This window comes from Oenanthe melanoleuca, unplaced genomic scaffold, assembly GCF_029582105.1.
Source record: "Oenanthe melanoleuca isolate GR-GAL-2019-014 unplaced genomic scaffold, OMel1.0 S248, whole genome shotgun sequence".
Taxonomy (NCBI): Eukaryota; Metazoa; Chordata; class Aves; order Passeriformes; family Muscicapidae; genus Oenanthe; species Oenanthe melanoleuca.
The window spans coordinates 2,261-24,505 of NW_026612897.1; the positions used below are offsets into that span (position 1 = coordinate 2,261).

The following is a 22,245-nucleotide window of genomic DNA, read 5'->3' on the forward strand; positions in this document are numbered from 1 at the left end:
CTGTAAAGTGACAGGAAAAATACTGGTGGCAGTACAGGCAGGCTGCTCCACCAGGAAAGGCACAGACAACAGGAGCTGAGGGTGACAACAGGCAGGAGCACTGTCTCACTCTCGGGTGTCAGGAAGTTTTGTTGGTGAATCCAGATCAGGAGGTCTGGAGGCAGTGATCAGGGTCACTGATCAGCCAGGAGGTCTGCCATGATGAATCAGGTCTGAGGCCAAGCCAGGAAGTCAAGTCAAACCAGGGTGGCAAGATCCAGTTCAGAAGGAACTGAGAGGAAGTGCAGACTCAGCTGCAGGCAAAAAAGGTTTAACTTAAAAGCAGCTCCTAAGGGAAGGAGAGACAGGCCCATTCTCCTCTTTTCTTTGCAACAGCAACGACCAGCAAAGAAGCTGAGCTGGACTCTGACTGCCAAACTTTTTTCAGCTGGGAGAAGCACTGAATAGACTAAATAGACTGAAGGTCCATCTGTGATGGTGGCCAGCTGTAGAATTGGCTTCATGCACTTGGTTTTGCCCTGTAGGCTGGTACTCTGAATGAACAAGAAGTTGTGCTGTTAGCTGTCTTCTGTATATTCTTCTCCTCTCCCACCCAGATAAAGAGAGACAGAAAAAAGAACCAGGACCACAATGGCTGCAGCACTCAGATTCCATCCCTCTCCCCATCAGGTGTGAGAATTGAGATCACCAACTTCTAAAGTTTCACCTCATTATTTTTGGAAAGAGATATGGACTGTACTTACTGGTGCACCCAACATATTAGTACAGCTACCCCCACAAATCATCACCTGAAAAAATAGCTCCTACCATTCCCAAATTTTCCTCTCCATTCCCAAGGGTTGTTGGGGTCATCCTTATTTCATTACTTGTATCACTACCATCTTCAGCTATTACTTCTGTCTGCCAAGCTAATGCCTCATTATTTAACACAAACAACCCCTACTCATCTTTCATTTCCTCTCCCTAAAATGTTCCTCTTGCATGCAGTTCCTTCTGCTCTTAATCCATTTTCATTTTCTTCTTTGTACCCTTTTTCGTTTTTCATTAACCTGCCACCAACCCATGTCATTTCTTTCCACCTAGACCTAGAAAAGTTGTGAGTATAAAATTTAACATAGTAAAGAAGCAATTGGATGGTTTCTGTACAAAGATTGAGTGCTTAGACTTCTAGTCTGTGAAAAACAGGCTTACAAGAAAGAAAATTGGGAAATGGTTGTCTGCTGTTTCTTGTAATACAAGATCTAGAAGGCAAAAAATCAAATTCTCAGGTGGCAAACAAGAGACACCCTTCTATGCAGTGCATAATTGAGCTGTGGAAGTAATTGCAAGATGCCATATGTTTCAAAAGCTTACATGGTTCAAAGAATAACTAGACAAATTAGTGGTTAAAAATAATCTAACAAGTACTATTAAAAGAAATCCTACCACAGGATCAGGCTTTAGCCTGGATGTGCTAGTGAGAAGCTTGGTTGTTTCCCAAGGATTAAACCCAGAGGATAGCCTGGAGATGCCAATCCTTCTGCAGGTACATAAGTGGCAGTTGCTGTACTGGCAATGATGAAAATAATAATTAACATACAGAACTAAACATTATAATAATTAACATTACAGACAAAATTACAGTTCTGAAGGATACAGCAACAAGCTGGCCTAGTTTGAGGGTGGGAAGTATGGTGGAGACAGGGGCCCAGAGCTCCCCTCTAGCATGTGAAAAGTAAACCCTATAAAGAAACTTGTGATTTTTGTTTACAAACTTTGCACTTATTAATTTTAAAAGGAATAAATACTAATAAAAGGGACCTGTCATCACTTATGCAACCCATTAGCAGGCCTCAAAGACTATGATTAGAAAGGGGGGAAAAAAGAAGAAAATTAGATTCTTACCATAACCAGTATTAACAGGGAATATGTTAAAATAAGGTGGTATGTGCTGAACAAAGTAGTTTACCTTGAGAAAATAGAAACCTATAAGGCTGAGAAAAATATCCAACTTGTCCTATCCTAATGCAGCAAGTGAAGTGCACATACTTATCTTAGGCATAAGTACAATGCTGAAATGCCCATAGAAAATGCATGAATTTTCAGTTAAAGAAAAAAGTGGCAATCTGGTTTCAGATGCTCTGAATATACTAAAGCTGATAGTGCAGGATCAGCTGGATAGGATTGTATTCCTGGATCTCTCCAGGCCCTGATGTACCTGTGTTCCTCCATTTTCTAAGCATTAGGTGCACTGAAGTGACACAAAGGAATTCTTCTGTATCCACTACAAGCAGAAAAAATATTAAATTCCAGTAATGAGAGTCACCACACTTCACCCAAGACAAATGGAGACGACTATCAATATAAAACAAAGGGAGAACAAGAGACCTACCATTCTGAAGAGATAGATGTCTGTCACTTTCCTAAACATTTTTGACAAAATGTGGGCCAACCATGGGCTGTACAGATGTTCAGTCTGGCTACCTGTGGGAAACACAGGAATATCATGGAATCAGGCATCCTGTGTGCCAGGACAGGCAGAGGTGCTCCAGACCATCCATCAGTGCACAGTAAACCTCTCTACACTGAGTGTTGCTCTGAAAATAAGGCCACCCTTAGGGAAACTGTGCTTCAGTTAATGCCAAACAGCTGCAATCAAGTTTTGAGTTCAGTGTACATATTTGTAGATAGCTGTTAGCAGCTGGCTAGCTGTCTGCCTGCAAAGGCTCCAGTAATATCAAGGTTATTTTATTAACACTGAATAACTTAATGAATGGATTTGGTTATGTGACACATGGCTGTATGAGCACATGCAAGAAAGACAAGCCATTAAATTCAAACCACAAACAAGTTACCTGTCATAAAACAAACATCAGACAGACAACAGTAATAACACAACTGACTGAGAAGGGATGGGAACATGCCCCCTTCATTGCACATATCTATGTTCTTTCACCACAGTCTAAAATATTCTTGTCTGAATTCTTACTATTTTTCACCACAGGGATGTGAGCACAAGATATTCCCTGTTTGTTAGCTACATCCCTCCTTAGTTCCTATGAATCATCTACTTCCTAGATGCCTGTTCAACATCACTGATGCCTTAATTCCAGCTCTGTGGATAGATTTCCTCCTTGTCCTGATAGATACTTTGGAGGTCACTGCAAGCAGCAGCAACAGAGAAGTCATTGGCTTCACTACTGTTGCAGTAGTAGGCAGAACCCTCCTGCCTTTGGGCCAGCTCTATGGTCTCCCAAAACTTGAGGGTGGCTGAATAGAGTAAGACCTGTTCCCCCACACGGGATAGCTGTCTGTGCTGTCACTGTGTCTAGCAAGAACAGACTGAAGGCAGGAGAATGCCCTTGAGGAAAGTCTTTGGCTGAACATTTCAGCAAGTTACATCCATACCAACAAAATCAAGCCAAATGGCAGATGTTTTCTCTTTCTGAAGGGAAACAACCAGCTTCTCTAGTTTCCTCTCTCTTTCTTTTCCCTAGGAGAAAACAAACTTTACAGCAGGCTTTTCTTCATTGTAAGTCCACCAAACGGGTGCTATAGAAACATCTCCCAGCAGTTCTTTGCACTGAGGCTCCCTGTGAGTTCTAGCTCTCCCTGATAGAAATAAGTTATTGTGCCCTCAGTGGTATTTGGGATTTCTTCATAACCAATGAAGGGCCAAGAGCATCTGCAACTTAGCAAATACAGGCAATCTCCCATGGCCAGTGACTGAGGAGGAGGCAGTGAGGGCTGTGCCACCCCCAGCTTCAAAGGTGAACAGCTCATCCTTCTACCTACCCATACAGATTTTCTGCAAGTCTTTTAATCAAAGAAGGCTTTTTGGGGGGTTGGTATTATTCTAAATATATTTTAAACCTATTAATAGAGGTCAAATATTTTAAAATTTTATCTTTCAACTTAGAGATAGATGTTTCTTTAAAAATTCCATTTGCTCCAGAAAAGCCTAGTTTTGAAGGTAATTAGTACTGCTGACTGCATACCATTTAATTTTATACTGTTATTCAGAAACTGTGAGTTCTCCTTTTTAAAATATCATTTCCCATAAGTCAGCATGCAGTTGTACTGGAATGCTTTTAATTCTTTTCTTTGAATACAGTAGAACTTGATCATCTTCTCATGTTACTGGAAAAGTATTTATAATGGTTTCATAACCATTTGACTTCTTTTACTGATCTTAATAATATTTGCAGTCTCCCTTTTGCTAATATCTTGACTAGGATCTTTACATCTGAATTTAATAATTTGTCCTGGACTCTGCCTTCCTCTGACAATAAATCCAAGGATAATTATTATCTTATGAGCTTGAATAGAATCCATCCCACCAGCAATCTGCTGGTGCTCCGAGGGTGCTGAGTTTTACCATGCTACATGGTGATATTCTGGCAGATAATATTCTGTCATAGATATCCCATTTTGTCTAATAACTGAAGTGACAGTATATTTAATTTAAGAGTTTTCAAAGACTTTTACCTGAGAAGCTGTGAAGAGAAGGTGGCTGCACAAAAGCAGATGGTTTGAAGAAAAAGGCTAGGCTTCCATCTGATGCCCAGCACCACACATGGCTGGCTCAGTATTCCTGATATCACCCATGCAGAGCTTTGTGCTGTGATTATCTGCTGCACACAGAGGGAGAAATATAGTTGTTACCTCCCTCAAATGTAGCCATTTGAGCTGAGAGAAGGGATATTGCAGGGTTTATGGAAAGGTTTCACAAAATCATGGGTACTGCTCATGCTCCGGGCTTCAAAGAAGGGAAACACTGCAGAAAATGAAGTCGGGAAGATGGAAAAAAAGGAAATTACAAGGAAGTCATCAAGATTCACATTGCTGGAAGATTATAGAAGTCAGGACGCCTGAACCAGCCCCAGTATCAGCAGCCACTCTTTCAAGCATGTTCCTCAGTGAAAATTTCAGGCCAAATTTGTACCTGAAAGATTGTTCTGAAGATGTCAGAAGCCCCACTGGTCCATGTGGCACCCCTGGATAGGTGAGTTTTTCTGGGAATCCCCAGCTGTAACCTCCAGCAAGGGCAAGTTTGAAAAGTGTTTGGAGACCCCAGCTCCTATGTGAGCTCCTCAATCCAAGCTGTCTGCTCCTCTCTGGCAAAGCCTGCGCTCAATACCTGGTAGGCAGCTGAGGCAGCTCTGGCACAGCACCTTGAGCTCTCCCATGGAGCCTGTGCTCTGCAAGAGAAGTCATCCCTTTCCTGTCTTACTCCTCTCTGCCAAGACCCGGATGTCCAGAACTGGATTTTGATGCTTACATGACACAATTTACACGGTGAGTTGGTGGGATGTGTAAGCTCTACTAACGCTTGTTTTGGATGACACATGTAGCTGATGCACAGATAAGTCACAATCATTGTCACCAACTCTCTTCCAGAAACACAGGTTATGTATTTCCACAACCTAAGGATCTTTAATTGCTTAGATAGTAATGGCTGAAAACAGAACTAACTACGGGTTAGGTTAACTATGGGTTATCACTGGTGGCTGACATTTGGGTATCTCTGGCGAGTGACATTACTCTCCACGAGCCGTGGGTGAATCAGGGGCCGGCGGAGGGAGGCAGGAATCCAGGGCCCTTCCCCGCCGTCTCACGGGCGGGACAAAGCCCCGGCGATGTTCCTGCCGGCCCAGCAGGTGTCACCACAGCACCAGGGTCCCTCTGTCCCTGCGCATGACGCAATGCGCCGCTGCCGCGGCGGGCTGTGACGTCACACCCGCGGCCGGTGACGCAACCATGGCGAGGGGGCGGGTGGCACGGGTGGCTCCGGACAGCAAGAGTTTGTAGGAGCCACTCGGCTTTGTGCCTTTGGCCCGGCCACTGTCGCCGTAATTTGCGGCACCGCAGCAGGGCAGCGGCGGCTGGAGAGGGTCGGGCACAAGGCTCACACCCAGGAAAGGTCACCCGCTTAATTGCCACAAAACTGGCACAAAACTGGGGGCAAGGGGCATGTCCTGGGTGGGATGGCAGGTCAGAGAGGTGAGGTGAGAAAGCTCGGCTACAGGGATGTCACAGAGGGTTGAAAGGCTCATGACAGCCAGTGTACTCCTCAGAGATGTACTCCTCACCCCCAAACGTCTAAATCCTCCTCCATGGGCTGAATCTGGACTCGTGTTCAATTTCCTATCAAGTTTCACTGCCAAAAATTGCACATGTGTTTCTCCAAGCACATCAAATGCAAGACCTTCCCTTCTCCCTGCTGCAGGACCTATGATAGATTTGCTTATCTCAAACTCCACAGCGTTTCAACATACATAATTTGGTTAAATGAGATTATCAGACTAACTCAGATTCAAATAGCTGGTTTTTTCCTAATCACTAGCGAAAAGAATCCTTGCTTTTTGTACTCCTCCTTTCATGGAATTAAGGCTGGAAAACAGGGTAATGCCAAGTTCCTTTGAAATTACTGCCAACACAAACACTGCACGTGCACCCTCTGTGCACAAAATCAGATCCTTTCTGTTCTTGGCTCCACACTTTTCATCCCTTAACTACATGGAACCCTAAAATATATTTATTCCTGTCGCACCCCTCGATGGACCATGCACCACCTAAAGGATTCTTTTGTTAAGAATGCCTTGTATGGTCATTGGCCTTCACATATTTCATCTACCACGAGTTTCAGTGAAGTTAATTCATGGTACTCACCTCACAGATACCAGAGCACCCCACAAGCTAAATCTGGGATTTCAGATCAATCACCTTTTATGTGATTTCACTCTTAGCAAATGGAAACTGCTCTGAATATCTTGCTGTTTCTCCAGGTGAAACTGACTTAACTTGGCCAACACTGCTCTTTCCTGAGATTTTTACATGCCCAAGTCAAGCCATGGTCTTCTGGGTTGCTCCCCATCATTGGCAACCTCCTGGGTGCAAACACTTAACTCCTAAACCCCCAGAAACACCTTTTCAAATGTCCCTTTCATCTACAGGCATTGTGATGCCAATTACTTGGAACAGAGTCAAAAATAATGAAAAGTAAGAATCCAAGTGTGGTTGCCACCTCCAGTGCTCAGCCTGACAAGACGAAGGAGTCACTAAACTCTTCTGGGCTTCACTTTTCCACAGAAGTCTAAGAACCCCATTCACGGGTGTTGGAGCCCAAGGGACCATGTAGTCCTGTGCCAGCAGGTCACCCTTCCCCAGGGAAGCCCTGTAGCATTGATCCTCGTTCCTAAGGACCAGCTTCCCACCACATCTGCAGCCACTCCTCTGGGGCAGGCCCTGCAGAGTCTGCTATCCCAACACCAGCAACTTCTGTGCCTAAAACCATAGCTCTGCTATGTAACATCTTGTAGTCACACTTCTGGAGGGATTTTCAAAATGCAGTCTTCAAAGTCACTCATTCACTTATTTGTATCATTCACTTGTTGTTTGTTAAACATCTCTAATATCAATGATTCCTCTATGGTGTGGTCTTGTCCCCTTCCTCCAGATACAGCAGGACCTTCTACACATTTCTTTTATTTCCTTCTCTTTAATGGAATCCAGTAAGGGTATAAAGCCAATCTGGAGTATTCTAAATCATCTCAGATCAGAAAGAAAATACCAAATTAGGATCTTCCCATGCATCTCTCATCTCTATACATTTATTCATGACTACCTACCACACAGTTTTAGGGTACTGTTGTACTTTGGAAAGACTGCAGCATCTGTTCTATCCAGGACTAGGTTACCCTCTTCAAGAAGGAAAATCACACCATCTCAACTAAAACATTTTGTTATTGGAGACACAAGGGAAAAATACTGGGAAAGAACATCAGCTTCCCAGAGAAGAACAATAGCTTCCTGCTGGGATGAAACACAAGGCTCCTGCATGTCTGCCTTATTATGTGAATTTAGGAAGACTTCCCATAGCTTCTGAAATGCAACAAAGAAATTCTGAAAGTCGTTCATTAAATTATTCTTGTGGGCTGTGTCTGTTCAGTAGCTGACAGACAGCTAGATGAACAATTATAAAGAGATCCAGCTCAACGCCCTGCCAGTTTTCAGCCACACAGATGCTGCAGGGAAGCTGGTCTAACTTGACCAGCATACTTGGATTGGTGTTCTACATGCCCTGGAAAACATTATCTGCCCAACTGACATATCTTCAACTGCAGAAATAGGAGACATTAAAGGTTTCTATCACATCCAAATACTGTAGCAGGTATCCAGATGATACATGAGGTAGTGTGACTCTGAGTCATGGTGCAGAGAATTGACATTGCTACATCCCCTTTGAGCTTTGAGGGGCAGAAATGCAACCCAAAGTGTAGATCAAGGGAGAATAAGGCACATCTTACTCTGTGGAGAATGCGAAGAGCAGGTTTTGACCAGCACTTTGCAGCAGTTCCTGCTTTCCATATATGACTGGGATATATCCCACCCAAACTGGGCTTGGTTTCAATGTCCATCCCTGTTGAATGGCTCAGGCTTCAAGCTGTGAAATCCTAAAGAGGCTTTGCAAAACTTTGCTGGACACACCTGGCTTTTTACTGCTAACAGGAAAGCATGCATTTTATAGATAATGCAATATTTGTGATGGTAACTCAGGGAATACTAAAATACGTGGGATGTCTGGCAATACCATCTGCTTTTTCTGGGCTGTGTTTCCATGTCTGTCTTTAACCACCCCTGGCTGACATAGAAAATGGGCAGCCATCTATACAGACCACACTGACACATGATGAAGAATTATCCACAGCATAACGCTGTCCTCATTTTTTGTGCAAGGGTTGACACCTCCCATGTGGAAGTTTGGTTTACAGCTTTTCTCAGCTTTCATTCCTAGGAGGCAAATGTATTAAGTTCCAGGACTGAAAATGGCTTTTACTCATCATGGTTGTGCTGGCTGGCAAGGTTTTGATTTTTCTGTAAAGACAGAAGCTCTATATTCCAATCTGAGGACAGGTGTTTGTTTAGCAGAGCTACCACTATGATGAGGTACCATCTCCAATGTATGGAGTGTTGCCACAGAAGAAAACCCAGCATCCCAACAGGATTCCTCCTGAAACAGACCTGCCCACAGACTTCCTGTTCAAGGGATTCAGCATTTTGGAATAAAATCCTGTTACTCAGACCCCAAAACGCCCTGTGATGTGGTGATCTGGACACTCTCCTAAGGACATATGTCAAAGTTTAAAGCTGTTGAAGATTAAGGGTATGTTTCCAGAAAAGACCAGGCTGGGAAGGAGCTTTCTTTGTAGCAAATTTTGAATCCAACTAAACTCTGTGGAACAAATAGATCTCCTTAAATATCTTCTCAGTATTCCTGAGTATTAAGACAGCAGATCAATTAACCTGTGGAGTGCCTGAAATTTGGTAAACAGATCACTTTTCTATCTAAAGGATATGTTGCTTTAATATACAGATAGAGGCAATGAGGTAATTTAAAGGGAAAGAATTTTACATTACTCATTTACAAGAACACAAATACAGAAATCCTCTGATAAAAGTCTAGCCTTATGTAACTTCTATGTAATGCAAATATATTTACCTCCTCACAGACTGAAGGTTGCCCCAACAAATGAATATACAGCTAAACAAATTTCCAAAGATTAAGAGCAATAAATATCAGGACAGGAAGATAGCATGGCAACATAGTTCAGAGAGTTTGTCTAGAGAAACCTCATAATGTATCAGCAAATTAGACTCATTATTTTCTGTGTCAGAAATTTTCAGACACTGAGGAATGCTTGTCTGTACCTTATACTAAAGAGCACTTAATATAATGCTATTAGCCTAGAGGCCTCGTTGGTATTGGAAAATCTTTTTCTTTATTTCTCTATTTCTGACCTCTTTCATTTCCTCTGTCATGTCCCAACACCACAAGATGATGCAATATTGCATCACCACCTAATACTGAGACTTCCCTCTGTCAGCAGCCATAAAAACTTGTGAGTTTCTCCACCCCTTAAGAATAACGAGTGATCTTAAGGATCTGTTTACACACACTCTGCTACCACAACGACATCTCTCTCTGACACACCCATACATGTGTGAACACCCAAAAAAAGGCATTCAAGCCAGTAAGAGGTATTATGTGAGTTTTACATCTCAGCTGATGTGTGTATGCATGTGGTACAGAGGAAACAGCTTGCACTCCCACCCCTGTGCTTTAAATACCTATTCTGAAGTATAACAGCCCAAATCAGTAAAATGGGAGACAAAGTCTTCAGCAGATGTATCTCAGAAAGCTTCTGAACACCTGCTGTTTCCTGTTTGCAAGCTTAAGGTGTTTGAAATGAGGGATTTTGTGCAAAATCTCAATCACCAGGAGCACCAATCTATTGGGAGGAATGGAAAGGGTGAGTTTCTTAGAGGAGAAGGGAAATAGATAGGTAAGATTTGTCTTTTCCTTCTTAGAGATTTCCTGACTCTGCTCTGCCTAGAGAGGTTCACAGCAATCATTCCTGGATGGAAGGCCACAAGGCTTCTTTCATGCCCAGGAGATCTTAAAAGATTCCCCTGAACCAAGATTCTAGCTGGGAACCAAGCTCACATAGGAGACATCTCAGAGAGGACTTCACTGCCTACAAAGGGATGCAGAGAGAGTCCACCCTTAGTTTGCTATTCTGGGTCCCCCTATTTCCCCAAAGCATTCTCTTCCTTCCCCAGGCAACCAGCATCAGTAGAGCTGCCTTTCCCATGACATAAAGCTGTGAATGGAGGCCAGATCTGCAGGCAACACTTATCTGTCAGTTACATTCCTTTCACAAGCAGCTACCATACCTAGAACATTATGCAAAAGCCAAACTAAAATTTAGCTCACTCCTCCTCTGCTTGTTGGCAAGTTATAGTGAGAAGAAAAGCGTATTTTTGATACCAAAGTTACCATATGATCATACATATGGACAAATCAATGACAATGATGTTGATGCAACTGATCACATGTTTACATGATCAGAGCTTTAAGATAAAGGCAGTCTGTCAATTTATTTTAAATCCTCCCCTGAATGCATCATAAAGAGTTGACAAGCCAATTAGAAAGTTCCAACTTATAAATTCTCCCAGAAAGGAGAAGGCTGCCTATCATTCCATCAGGATGGACAATGTATCATACTATGGGGTTTTTCCACTTTCTTTACATAGAGAAGCAATTACAAAACTGAATGAAGCTTTTGCTGGGTTTAGGCAAGCGGGCTTTGACTTTATTGTTACAAGGCCTTCAAAGCTTCTGCATTTAATTTTTTTTTCTCTGCTGGCAATATGGAAAATAAAAACCAATCCAAAGTATTCAATACTATTTCCAAAATTGCAATGAACCAAGTTTGTCAATGATAACAGAACATTTACATCCAGCATATGCCACTATATAAAGTCGTTGCTGAGCATTTAAGGTGGTTGTTATTCTTTATCGCAGTTCCTCCACTAACTGACATAAAAACTGATGTTTAACTGTGCAGAGGATACAAAAGATACCATTTTACATTTTTTCAACGTCCAAAACTCCCATTTAAGATCATGGCAGGAATTTCTTGTCATATTTTTATTACAGCTGGTAGATAAAGGAAATAATTGCATTTTGACTGCATCCCACAAGATTATATTAGCAAAGTGATTGCTTCTTTGCATGACTAATTTTGATTAAATCAGCTTCATTTAAATATCAAATTGTGTTCTTCGACTTTCTTCGTTAAGCCATGGTATTCCTGACTGTTTTAAAGTTCTATTTTTGCAATAGTAAAATATGCATTTCAATTTATTGTGCAGGCTGTTCTTGACTGAAAAAACAAACCAACAAACCAAATGATAATTTATGGGAAAGGGTTTAAGTCACATTTAGAAACAAACAGGAATAAAATAATGTTAATAAGTATATTTTTAAAGAATATGTAACCTGTAAGGAGAGCATCCTTGCCTACAGGAAAGTTTGTATTACTTGATTTGTCAGAAAAAGCAATAAAGAAAATGAGCCGTATATAGATGAGCTAGATTAACTGCAAAAATGTAATATTTTATTAACATACTAAATCCTGAAGAGAGCAAGATTTTTAGTTTACCAACCTTGCTCAAATATAATATGTAGACAATTTATTCTTTCATTGCAAATAACACTACATTGTCTTATAGCTATTTTTAAAATGTTATACAATTCTGGCTGAAATCAACACAAAATGTGTAATTTGCTCTGGCTATAAATTATCTCCTCTATAATTGTCTTTTGAGAAATGACACCCTTTTTATTCAGCTGCTCAAATCTCCATATGTTTGTGCACCCCAAATAAAGTCCACTGATTTTAACAGGATTAGTCGCCAAACTGGCTACACTTGTGTTCCTGGAGTGATCCATCTGGGGATCCAGCCAAAAACAACAACAAAAAAGACTTCCTATTTTGATAAGGCTTTTAAATGTCTTTTAAAGCATTCAGTAATGCTGTGCAAAACTTCTTTGACAGATACTACTCATTGTATCAGGAAAAACCAAGCATGAAGTGTCTTCACTGTGTTTCCCCTATGCTGCACACACATCACATGAAAGTTTTTGAAGGTTTTTGCTTTGCTTTCACGTAAAAGGGAACTTGAGGCCAGTACAGTTATTATGATTCATTACAGATGCAGTTCATTGTAACGTATATTAATTTTGAAACAGAAGTTTCTCTTTTCTGCTTCAGCCTGGTATGATTCTTAAGACCATGCAATTGATTTTTTCAGTCAAAAGAACCCATCCATGCTATAACAATTATCCAACCTTTTATAATAGCATCTGTACATGTAACATACAGTTATTTCCTTCTGACATTTTCTTTCTATGGAAGTTAAGAACGTGACCTAGAAAAATGATAATAAATTTTAAAGGCTTTGTGGCAACTTATGGTCTTGTAGCGTATTCCCTGAAGGTGTAACCTTATGTCAACACAGCTTTCAGAGCAAGTGTGTGTACTCTGTGCCATACAGAGTACACCTGGGAATCTCATTGCAAGATCTGGGTCAAAAAAAATGTCTCAAAATAATCATTTATTTATAAAGAGTTCTGCAGTTCATGCTGAACAAGAGCTGTGGAGACAGAAACACTCAGCTCCATTCAGAGCCAAACCGACAGAAGCCTAGATGGGGAAAGAGTAGTGAGGGGGAGTTGTTTGTTTGTTTGAATTGAATGTGAATGGTTATGCCTGAGCTGCATTTGGAGTCTGGCACCGTAAGGCTGATGAATTAATCCTCCTGCTGTGGGCAGCCTTGGCAAGGCCTTAGCTGGAATACTACTATGTCCAGTTTTGAGCAGTGCTTTCCAAAAACAATGTGGCCCAATTGGCAAGAACCCGGGGGCGAGCTACAGGAATCACAGGAGGTCTAAGTAACATGACCTAAAAAGGGAGATCCAGGACTGCCCCGTCTGGAGATGGAAAAATAGTAGAAAAAGTAAACAGCAAATTCAAACAAGAAAGTACCTGGAGGAAGGAAGAAAACCCCCAAACTGAATAAGAGGAGTAAGACAAGCAAGATGCTCAGTCTGTAAGAGAAGATATTTAATCAGACAGCATGAAAAATTTTCTTAAGCAGAAGACCACCACGCAGCAGTAGGTTGCCATCTCCAGGGGTTTTTAAGGGCAGTTTAGACAAACTAATTTGCCCCTGCCCTGTGGTGTGGGGCTGAGGTGCCAGGCTGGCCGGGCAGGCGGGGGTCGCTGCTGGAGCGCCATGGGCTGTGGGGCCCCGGGCATGGAACACCTCAGGAAGCTGCGCCCAGGGAGGTTTTGCTGCCTGTGCTGACACCAGGACACGTCCTGCGTGCCTTGTGCTGGTGACTGAGCCTCGCCGCGGCTGTGGCGCTTCCAGCCCGGCACAGGGTCCGTGCGCGCTGCGGCCGATGCGGCCGGGCCGGGGCCGGGCGCCCGGGGCCGCGGCGGGGCCGGGCGGGGCGGGGAGGCCCCGCAGCCGGTTCCCTTTTTGTCCGGCGTGTGATTGGCGGCGGCTTCGGAGCTGCGTCTGCCGCCGGCTATGGAGCCTGCCCGCCGGCCCCCGGCCCGCGCCGCTTCCTGCTGAGGGAAACACCTGTCCGGAGCCGGGGCCGGGGCCGCCGCTGCGGTGAGTAGCTCCGTGCCGGGGGCAGCGGGGGTCGCGGCGGATCCCAGCCCGGGCCGGCGCTGCCCGAGGCCCGCGCTCGCAGGTTGTGGCGAGGCTCCCGCTCCCCGTGCCGGCCGCGGGCGGACCCGCCCCGGCCCCGCGCCCGCCGCAGGGCGCCCCGAGCCCGCAGCCCCGGCCCTGGCGGCGAGGCTCGCCCTGCCGCGGGCGGCGCCGGCCGCCATCTCTGGGCCCGGGCTGTGGGCCGGGGGCGGGAGGGAAGGAGGGAGGGAGGCGGCCCCGGCCCCAACCCCAATCCCAGCCCCAGCCCCAGCCCCGGCCGCTGCTCCCGCCGCCTCCCGTGCGCGGAGCTCCTGCCCTCAGGGCTGTGCGGCTGGCCGGGGTCGCCCTGCGGTCCCCGCCGCGGCCGGCACTGCCGAGCCCCCCGTGCTGCCCCGTCCCTCCCGGCCTTGGTCCCGCCTCACGTTGTGGCCCCAACAGGAGTTAACGAGTTTGATGCCAAACCCGCGAAGGAAGTTGTTGGAACGTGGAATGAAACAATGCGAAGTGAGGGATCACAGTAGACAGTTCTCTCGAGTTTAAGATCAGGGAGTCAGCTCTGCTACAACACGGCTTTTAAACAATAAGTAACTACTTCCTCATCCAGCAAATTTCTTGTGTCTATCTGACACATGTAGACCATGAAAGCTTTCCACACCACAATCCCTCTGGATTAGTAGCTGAGGGCACTCGGGAGTTGTTTGCTGGTGTAGATTAGATCACGCACTTTTCGATTAGTGTTGGAAAACCGGGCACAAGTTGACAGGACAGGCAGTGTCTAAACAGTGAGTGTGTCCCGGCAGGAACAATAGCAGCGATTTCTGGGTTTTAAAACTCTGGCAAGTGTTAGTTCCAAGGTGGATTACTTCGAGATTACTACTAGATCACTTGTATAACCTCAGTTTACTAGAACTTTACCGAAATCCTAACCCAAATTTTTAGAACCAGCTAGAAGTTATTGTTTGTTCCAGGAGACCCAAATAGATAACTGATACGAAACTAAATGTGGTGAAGGCAGGACATCCTGAAAATGCTACAGCTGTAATGGCAGTCTGATTGACTCCCCAGCCTCCCAACCAAGCTGTATCTGCTCTTCATATACTTTTGATGAGGAATGTGGCTGCATTACCTGTGAAGTTTACTTGCTAACAGGACCCTGCACTTTATTTCCCATGAGAGCTACTAGTTGCTAGAGGATCTGACAAAGAAACTGAGCCAAGTGGTATTTCGTTGTTGTGTTTGCACTTGAAATGTTAGTGCTGTATCTTACCTGTGAAGTTCAGCACTGGATCACTGCAGGTGTAGGGAAGATGTACTCCTGTCCAGCAAGTGCAAAGTCATCTCCTGCTGCACAACAGTGTGGGCAAGTAGATGTACTATGCTGATTGGAAAGCTTTGATCTTGTCATTGTAGTTTTTGCATTTTAAAAATTTATCTTTCAAATGAGCTTTGTCTAAAACTGAATGTAAACTTTAGTGTTGTATTTACATAATACATGCACAAGGTAATTCTTACTCTCGTAGAGAGTGCTTATTTTCTTGAAAGTTTAGTTGACTGAGAAGGAGGTCACACTAAAGTGAAAAGAATAATTTTAAAATAAGGTTTTCACATGGAGGATTAAAACAGAAGCAGGAGCTAATTTACAATAAGCATGATAGTAACTGGTAGAATTCTAACATAATCTTTACAGAACAGTCAAGATCAACAGCTATCCTAAATTTTTTGTAGCCAGATAAGTAATATATCATAATCATCATAATAATAATTTTTAAACCACCTTTCAGCCAGTTTTTTCAAATAATTTAATGACTTTATTCCTTAGTGTATCTCCTACTGTGAATCATGTTTCAGTCTCAGTTATACTTAACTGTGCTAGCTCCATTCCCTTTCCTTCTCTTCCCTCGCTGCCCAGCCACTCCTGCAAGTGTTGAGTTAGATAAAGGAACTGATCCAGTTGAAAATTAACCAAATTTTTTGCTGCTTTTGTTATGATCAGATTGCTGACCTGAGTGATGAGATAGGAACACAACTGGAGACAAAGGCAAGAGTCGTTGCTTGTCTTAGTTACCTTTTACAAACCCATCTTTTCCTTCTCCATTGGACCCCATCAGGGTTTTTGGATCAGTGTAAGGTCGTTCTTATAATACAAGGATATTCAGGGTCGATGAGGCTCATTTAAATTAGAAATAAAACAGAGAGATTTTTCTTCCCTTTTTTTGGTGGTATTGTTGCAGTAGAGTTACTGAAATGTCAATACTGTAAGTAAAGCTTAGGCATGCTGAAGGTTTTAGGAACTTGATGTGGAATGATTTTTCATTATAAACATCAAAGTTTTATGATTCCTGTGCATGAGGAAATATGGTTTTGCCAATACATGGATTAGCAGGAAATGGATACAATTTGGTGTCACCATAAGAATGGGTCGTTGCAGAGATAGATGAGAGACAACTGTCGCTCCAAGATCTGCTTTCTGAAGCAGAGGAAAAGGGTTTGGAGCAGAACTGGAGATGGAGATGGAATCGGGCTGGGCTAAACATGACAGGTGACAGCCCAAATGAATGCAGGAGAAAAGGCAGCCTTGTATGGGCAAGACAGCTACAGAAGTACTGCACATTTTGTGTTGTGTCTGATGCAGTTTGTGGGAGGAATATCTGAACCCATGGAAGTGTTGCTCTACCTGCCTTTATAAGTGGATGAGAATGTGAAGCAATTGCATTTGCTGAGAAGTATCCAGCTTAGTTCTCTGCTGCATGAGGGAGAGATGCTGCCTTTGCTTGTCTTGATGGTCTTGATCTATGCCGTAGTGGTAGAAGAGCTATTTGTATGTACATGTGTTTGAAGAATTAATCCTTAGGTGCATGGCTCATTAGGAGCAGGCTGAGGACATTTTAAATCAGGAAGCTTTCCTAGATCTGCAGAACCCAATGAAACTGAAATGACTCCAGGTTTACTTAATGGGGCAGCACAATGACTTTTATAGGAAGGACTCTTTGCAAAAAATCTATATAGCCTGTTGGCATGAAAAAAACCTTAATGCTAGTTGCTTATGTCTAAATGAAGAGAAATATGTGACTACATTGTATTTTAGAATTGAGATGAGAGGAATCCAGTGTGTAGTGCTGAGATGCCACAAAGGCTGTGGCTGGTGAATGCTGACAGGCTGCATGTGGGTAGAGGATGAGTTTTGGGGGTGTCTTGGCCAAGATGAATAGATTTCATGTCAGCAACAAAATGTTTGGGGTAACTTCACTGCTACCTTGAGAAAATTTAAATACTGGCTTTAAAAGATAGAGGGATCTGAGACAGAGTGTGTTTCCCTCAAACTGACTTCCTGTGAAAAATAACCTCTAAAAAGAAAAGATCTTAGCTGACAGGCAGAGTAACGCTCAGAGAGAGAAGAGCCGTGTCAGTGGTGGAGGGTATTTTTTGCTTTTTAACCTTGTCAGAGTGTTAATCAACCTGGGCATGTTTGAGGCAGGTAAGAGACCATCAGATTTTTTTTGCCAATACAGAGAGGGGAGTTATTTTTCGCATTTTTATTAAAAATGTGTCTTACAAATAGGAAACATGCATATGTTTAAAAAAGAGGGCACTTCTCTGTTGGTAGGCAACCGTTCAGTTGTTTCATACTTTTTTCCTCCTTTTCAAGTGTCATAATTTTTGCATTATATTTACTACTGCAGGATGTGTACTGCTTGTTGCTTTTCAAAAGATCAGTATTTCACTTAAAAAGTCATAAGGGAAAAGGATGAAATTAGAGGGTTTTCTGTCATTTCTTTCTGTTTTGTACATGTTTTCCCTAATGGTTTTCTTTTCTGTGGGGATAATTTTTTTTAGTAAAAGTACAGCACCTCAGATTCTAGTTAACAACAAGAATTAGTATTGAAAGTCTATGGTTTAATTTCTTCCTGAATCTAAAGTCGCCATTTCTAGTGGATTTCACAGTGTGTTTTTAATCGTAAATGAATGAGTTGAAGATATGTGGGGCAAGGCTACCTTGTTGTTCTATTGCTGATGTTGCCATGCAAGATCCTTGGCATATACAGTCTCTATGTATGGAGACTGGCTTAAAAATCTCTAGTGAATTTAAGCTGGGAGTCCTCAAATGGCTACCACCATGCAAATAAAAATAATGAAACATTGCATATTTAGTTGTCATTTATCTACTATTTGTATTTAATCCTTTTGTGAGGTAATCTCTCGAAAATATTTTAGGTTTAAATACCTTATTTGAATTCATTAAATTTATTGCCCAGATTATTCTTTGCTATTTTTAAAAGGCTCTGAACGTATCTTCTGTGTGTGTGTGTTAAATTGATGTACTTTTAGTGTGTTTTTACTGTTGTAACAGGAAAAGCATTCTGACTTCTTTTAAAATGAGCAATCATATATATATAATCAACTTGGTTAAAACTTCCTTCCTGGTAAGTTCAGCACTTCCTTTGCATCTGGATACGAGAGCGAGCAAGAAAAGCAGAACGGCTTAAACAAAGAATTTTTTTGTGTGAAAGATCTTCCTTTAAAAAAATAGGAACTACAAAAATTAAACAAATGAATCATCTTCAGCAATTCAACCTTTGTTTTATAAGCAGGTAATATTTCCTTGTACTTTGTCAGGTATAATGGTGGTATGTCCACAGTAACTGCTTTCTGGAACTCAAAAGAAGAATTTTATTTAGCATGCTATGTTGTTTGAATTTAATATTTTAATCTGCTTCTTTCATTATCTACTAAGGCGTCATGACACACACTGGCTTTTCTTTTCTCCAGCAGTTAAAGATTTTATGTGTAGAGGTGTTGCTTGGAAAATAAGTTCAGTATGTTGCTGTAACTGGGCATGTGCAAGTGCACTCAGTCAGCACTGAATAATTTCCAGTTTAATATTGGTGAATGGTGATTAACTGAGCAACAATATTTTTTATTTACTGAATGCTGATAAGGTAGGCTACTTATCTTTAGTATTGTTTTACTGGTGTTTTAAGTGTGATTTGATGTATAGGGTAATAGATCAGCATCAGCTTGGGAGATTTTTCTTCTGTAACAAACAAGTAGTTCATATTGGCAGTGTTTAATTTGAAAATGGATAGATATTATCTGTCTGGTGAATTGATTTATTTAAAAGAAGCACATCTAAGGACACTAGCCTTGAATTTAGATGCACGTTAAATATATCTTCAGAAATAGTCCCTGACTGTTGTATCCTAAGGGCTTTTTTTGGGTTGAAGTCCTGATTCCTCATCCCTAAAAAGAGAGGCAGAGGAAACTATTAATAGGCTCATGTCTGTCCAGACTGCAAATAAATTGCTTGTTTTGTTACTTTCTGCCATTCCTGGAGCTCAGTGGGACTACATTCTATTCATATACAGTAGTGTGTCTTTTGATTTCTATGAAAATCCACTTATGTTAACATCAGCATCATCAAAACAGATGAGGCAGTAGAAGAATCAGTGCTTGATCAAATAGAGGCAAGAACTAATCAGTATGGAGGTTGCACATTCGAACTGCTCATCCTCAGTAAAATCTGGCCAGGATGTTTTAAACCTCTATTTTAATTACTTAATCACTTGAGAGTTGGTTGGAGGTTTTTCTGTTTATATTTGGTGTTGAATTGAATAGATTACATCTGACATGGTTTATGTAAATCAAATATTTAGGACCAGAAATTAAGGGAAAGTGGAAATATAAAAAATGTATATGAAAAGTTAAAAAATTAGAGTAAAGATATGTATAAATGAGAAAGTAATCAAGTAATTGTGTGTTTTGCTAGATTTCTTCTGGCATGGAGTTGAGGGATCATGAACAGCCCGTTGTTATGAGAGAGGAAAACAAACGAAGGAGAAGAAGAATGAAACCTCATTGTACATCGAGTAGTTTTTCTTCAATGGAGCTGATACCCATTGAGTTCATTTTACCTACAAGCAATAAGCATACTAAAGCACCAGAAATTATGTTACTCGAAATAGCTGGTAACTGTACAGTTGAGCAAATGAAGGCACAGATTTGGATGCGTGCAATCGAGATGAGTCAAACCACAGACTTCTACCATGCATTCACCCCAGATCAGTTTATTCTGCAGTATCAGAAGAAAGGGCAATGGTATGAAATTTATGATAAACATCAAGTATTACAAACATTGGACTGCATACTGTACTGGAAGGTGTTACAGAAAAAGGTAGGCAAGATCTATGTGGTCCAGAAACAAAAACCCTCAGAAGAAGTCCAGGAATTTCAGCGGCAGCTTAATGATTTAATTGGTTATGATGTCACTGATGTAAGCAATGTACATGATGATGAACTAGAATTTACTCGGCGCAGATTAGTCACTCCACGAATGATAGAGATAGCTTGCAGAGATCCTAAGTTATATGCAATGCACCCATGGACTACCTCTAAGCCACTCCCAGAGTATTTATTTAAAAAGATCACTAATAATAACATTTTTATAATCATACATAGGGGAACAACTAGTCAGAAAATTAAAGTGTCAATAGATGACACTCCAGATATGATTCTCCACAGCTTTTTCACAAAAATGGCAAAGAAAAAGTCTTTGATGGACATTCCTGAAGATCACAGTGAACTGGATTTTGTTCTCAGGATTTGTGGCAGAGATGAGTACATTACTGGAGAGACACCAATCAAAGATTTTCACTGGATACGACAGTGCCTTAAGAATGGGGAAGAAATCCACCTTGTCCTTGACAATCCCCCAGACCCGAACGAAGATGAGGTTCAGAAGGAAGAATGGCCCTTGGTGGATGACTGTACAGGAGTTACAGGGTATCATGAACAATTGACAATAGATGGAAAAGATCATGAGAGAGTCTTCACTATATCTTTGTGGGATTGTAATAGGAAATTTAGAGTGAAAATAATTGGCATTGATATCCCAGTTTTACCAAGAAATACTGATCTTACTGTGTTTGTAGAGGCTAACATTCAACATGGGCAGCAGCTCCTTTCACAGAGAAGAACTTCATCAAAGCCTTTTACTGAGGAGGTTCTGTGGAATATTTGGTTGGAGTTTGATATCAAAATCAAGGATTTGCCTAAAGGAGCACTTCTGAATCTTCAGATCTACTGTGGCAAAGCACAGGGACCATCTGCAAAGACAAACCTTCAGTCACATGAATCCTCCAACTCTGATGCAAAATGCAAAACCCAGCTTCTCTATTATGTAAATCTTTTGTTGATAGATCACCGTTTCTTGCTACGAACTGGGGACTATGTGCTCCACATGTGGAAAATTCCAGGTAAGGGGGAAGAACAAGGAAGTATAAACGCAGACAAACTCACATCAGCAACTAACCCTGACAAAGAAAACTCAATGGCTATCTCTATTGTGCTGGACAAATATTGTCACCCAATTGCCTTGCCCAAGCACAGGATATCATCAGACCCCCAGGGCGACAGGACCCGAGCTGAAATGCCCAACCAGCTTCGCAAGCAACTTGAAGAGATCATAGCAACTGACCCACTTAATCCACTTTCTCCTGAGGACAAAGAACTGTTGTGGCACTTTAGATACGAGAGCATAAAGCACCCCAAGGCATATCCTAAGCTGCTTAGCTCTGTGAAATGGGGACAACAAGAAATAGTGTCCAAAACATACCAATTGCTAGCTAAAAAAGAGGCTTGGGATCAGAGCACTTTAGATGTTGGACTCACAATGCAACTTCTGGACTGTAACTTTTCAGATGAAAATGTCCGAGCAATGGCAGTTCAAAAACTGGAAAGTTTAGAAGATGATGATGTTCTTCATTATCTTTTACAGCTTGTGCAGGTAAGGTGTATTTGCATTCCTGAACTCTGCCTTCCAGGAATATATTTGCAAACGCCATCATATCGGGTTTGAATCACACAGCACCAAAGAGCTGTTGACTGACTTTATTGATAGGTTTGAAAGAGTGCAGATAGAAAGAAGGCAAATGCAGATGTTGACATGGGCAAGGCCTGAAGAAAAATTGGAGATTGGGTTTTAGGTCAAGAACACCAGTGTAATTAATTACAGAATGTTGCAGCAACTTCAGTCTTGTGCTGTTAAAAGGAGCAAATTTATCTAGAAACACCCTCTGGCCCCCCATCCAAATTTTGAAAGTAGCTAAAGAGTTGATAGGATTACAGACTAAGATTAAGTTCTTCTGGGAACTTGGGTACAAAACTGTGGTTCTAGTGGCAAGGGATCACTGCTGTACCTAT

General features: G+C 42.0%; 1 protein-coding gene across 1 annotated transcript; it reads left to right on the plus strand.

Annotated features, from left to right (window-relative positions):
• Positions 1–13,801: 13,801 nt before the first annotated feature.
• Positions 13,802–21,829, plus strand: LOC130266805 (phosphatidylinositol 4,5-bisphosphate 3-kinase catalytic subunit gamma isoform-like; the record flags this gene model as incomplete). Its single annotated transcript, XM_056516068.1, has 2 exons — positions 13,802–14,010; positions 19,814–21,829. A coding segment is annotated over exon 2 (2,004 nt), but the record flags the coding sequence as incomplete, so codon positions are not given.
• Positions 21,830–22,245: the final 416 nt, after the last annotated feature.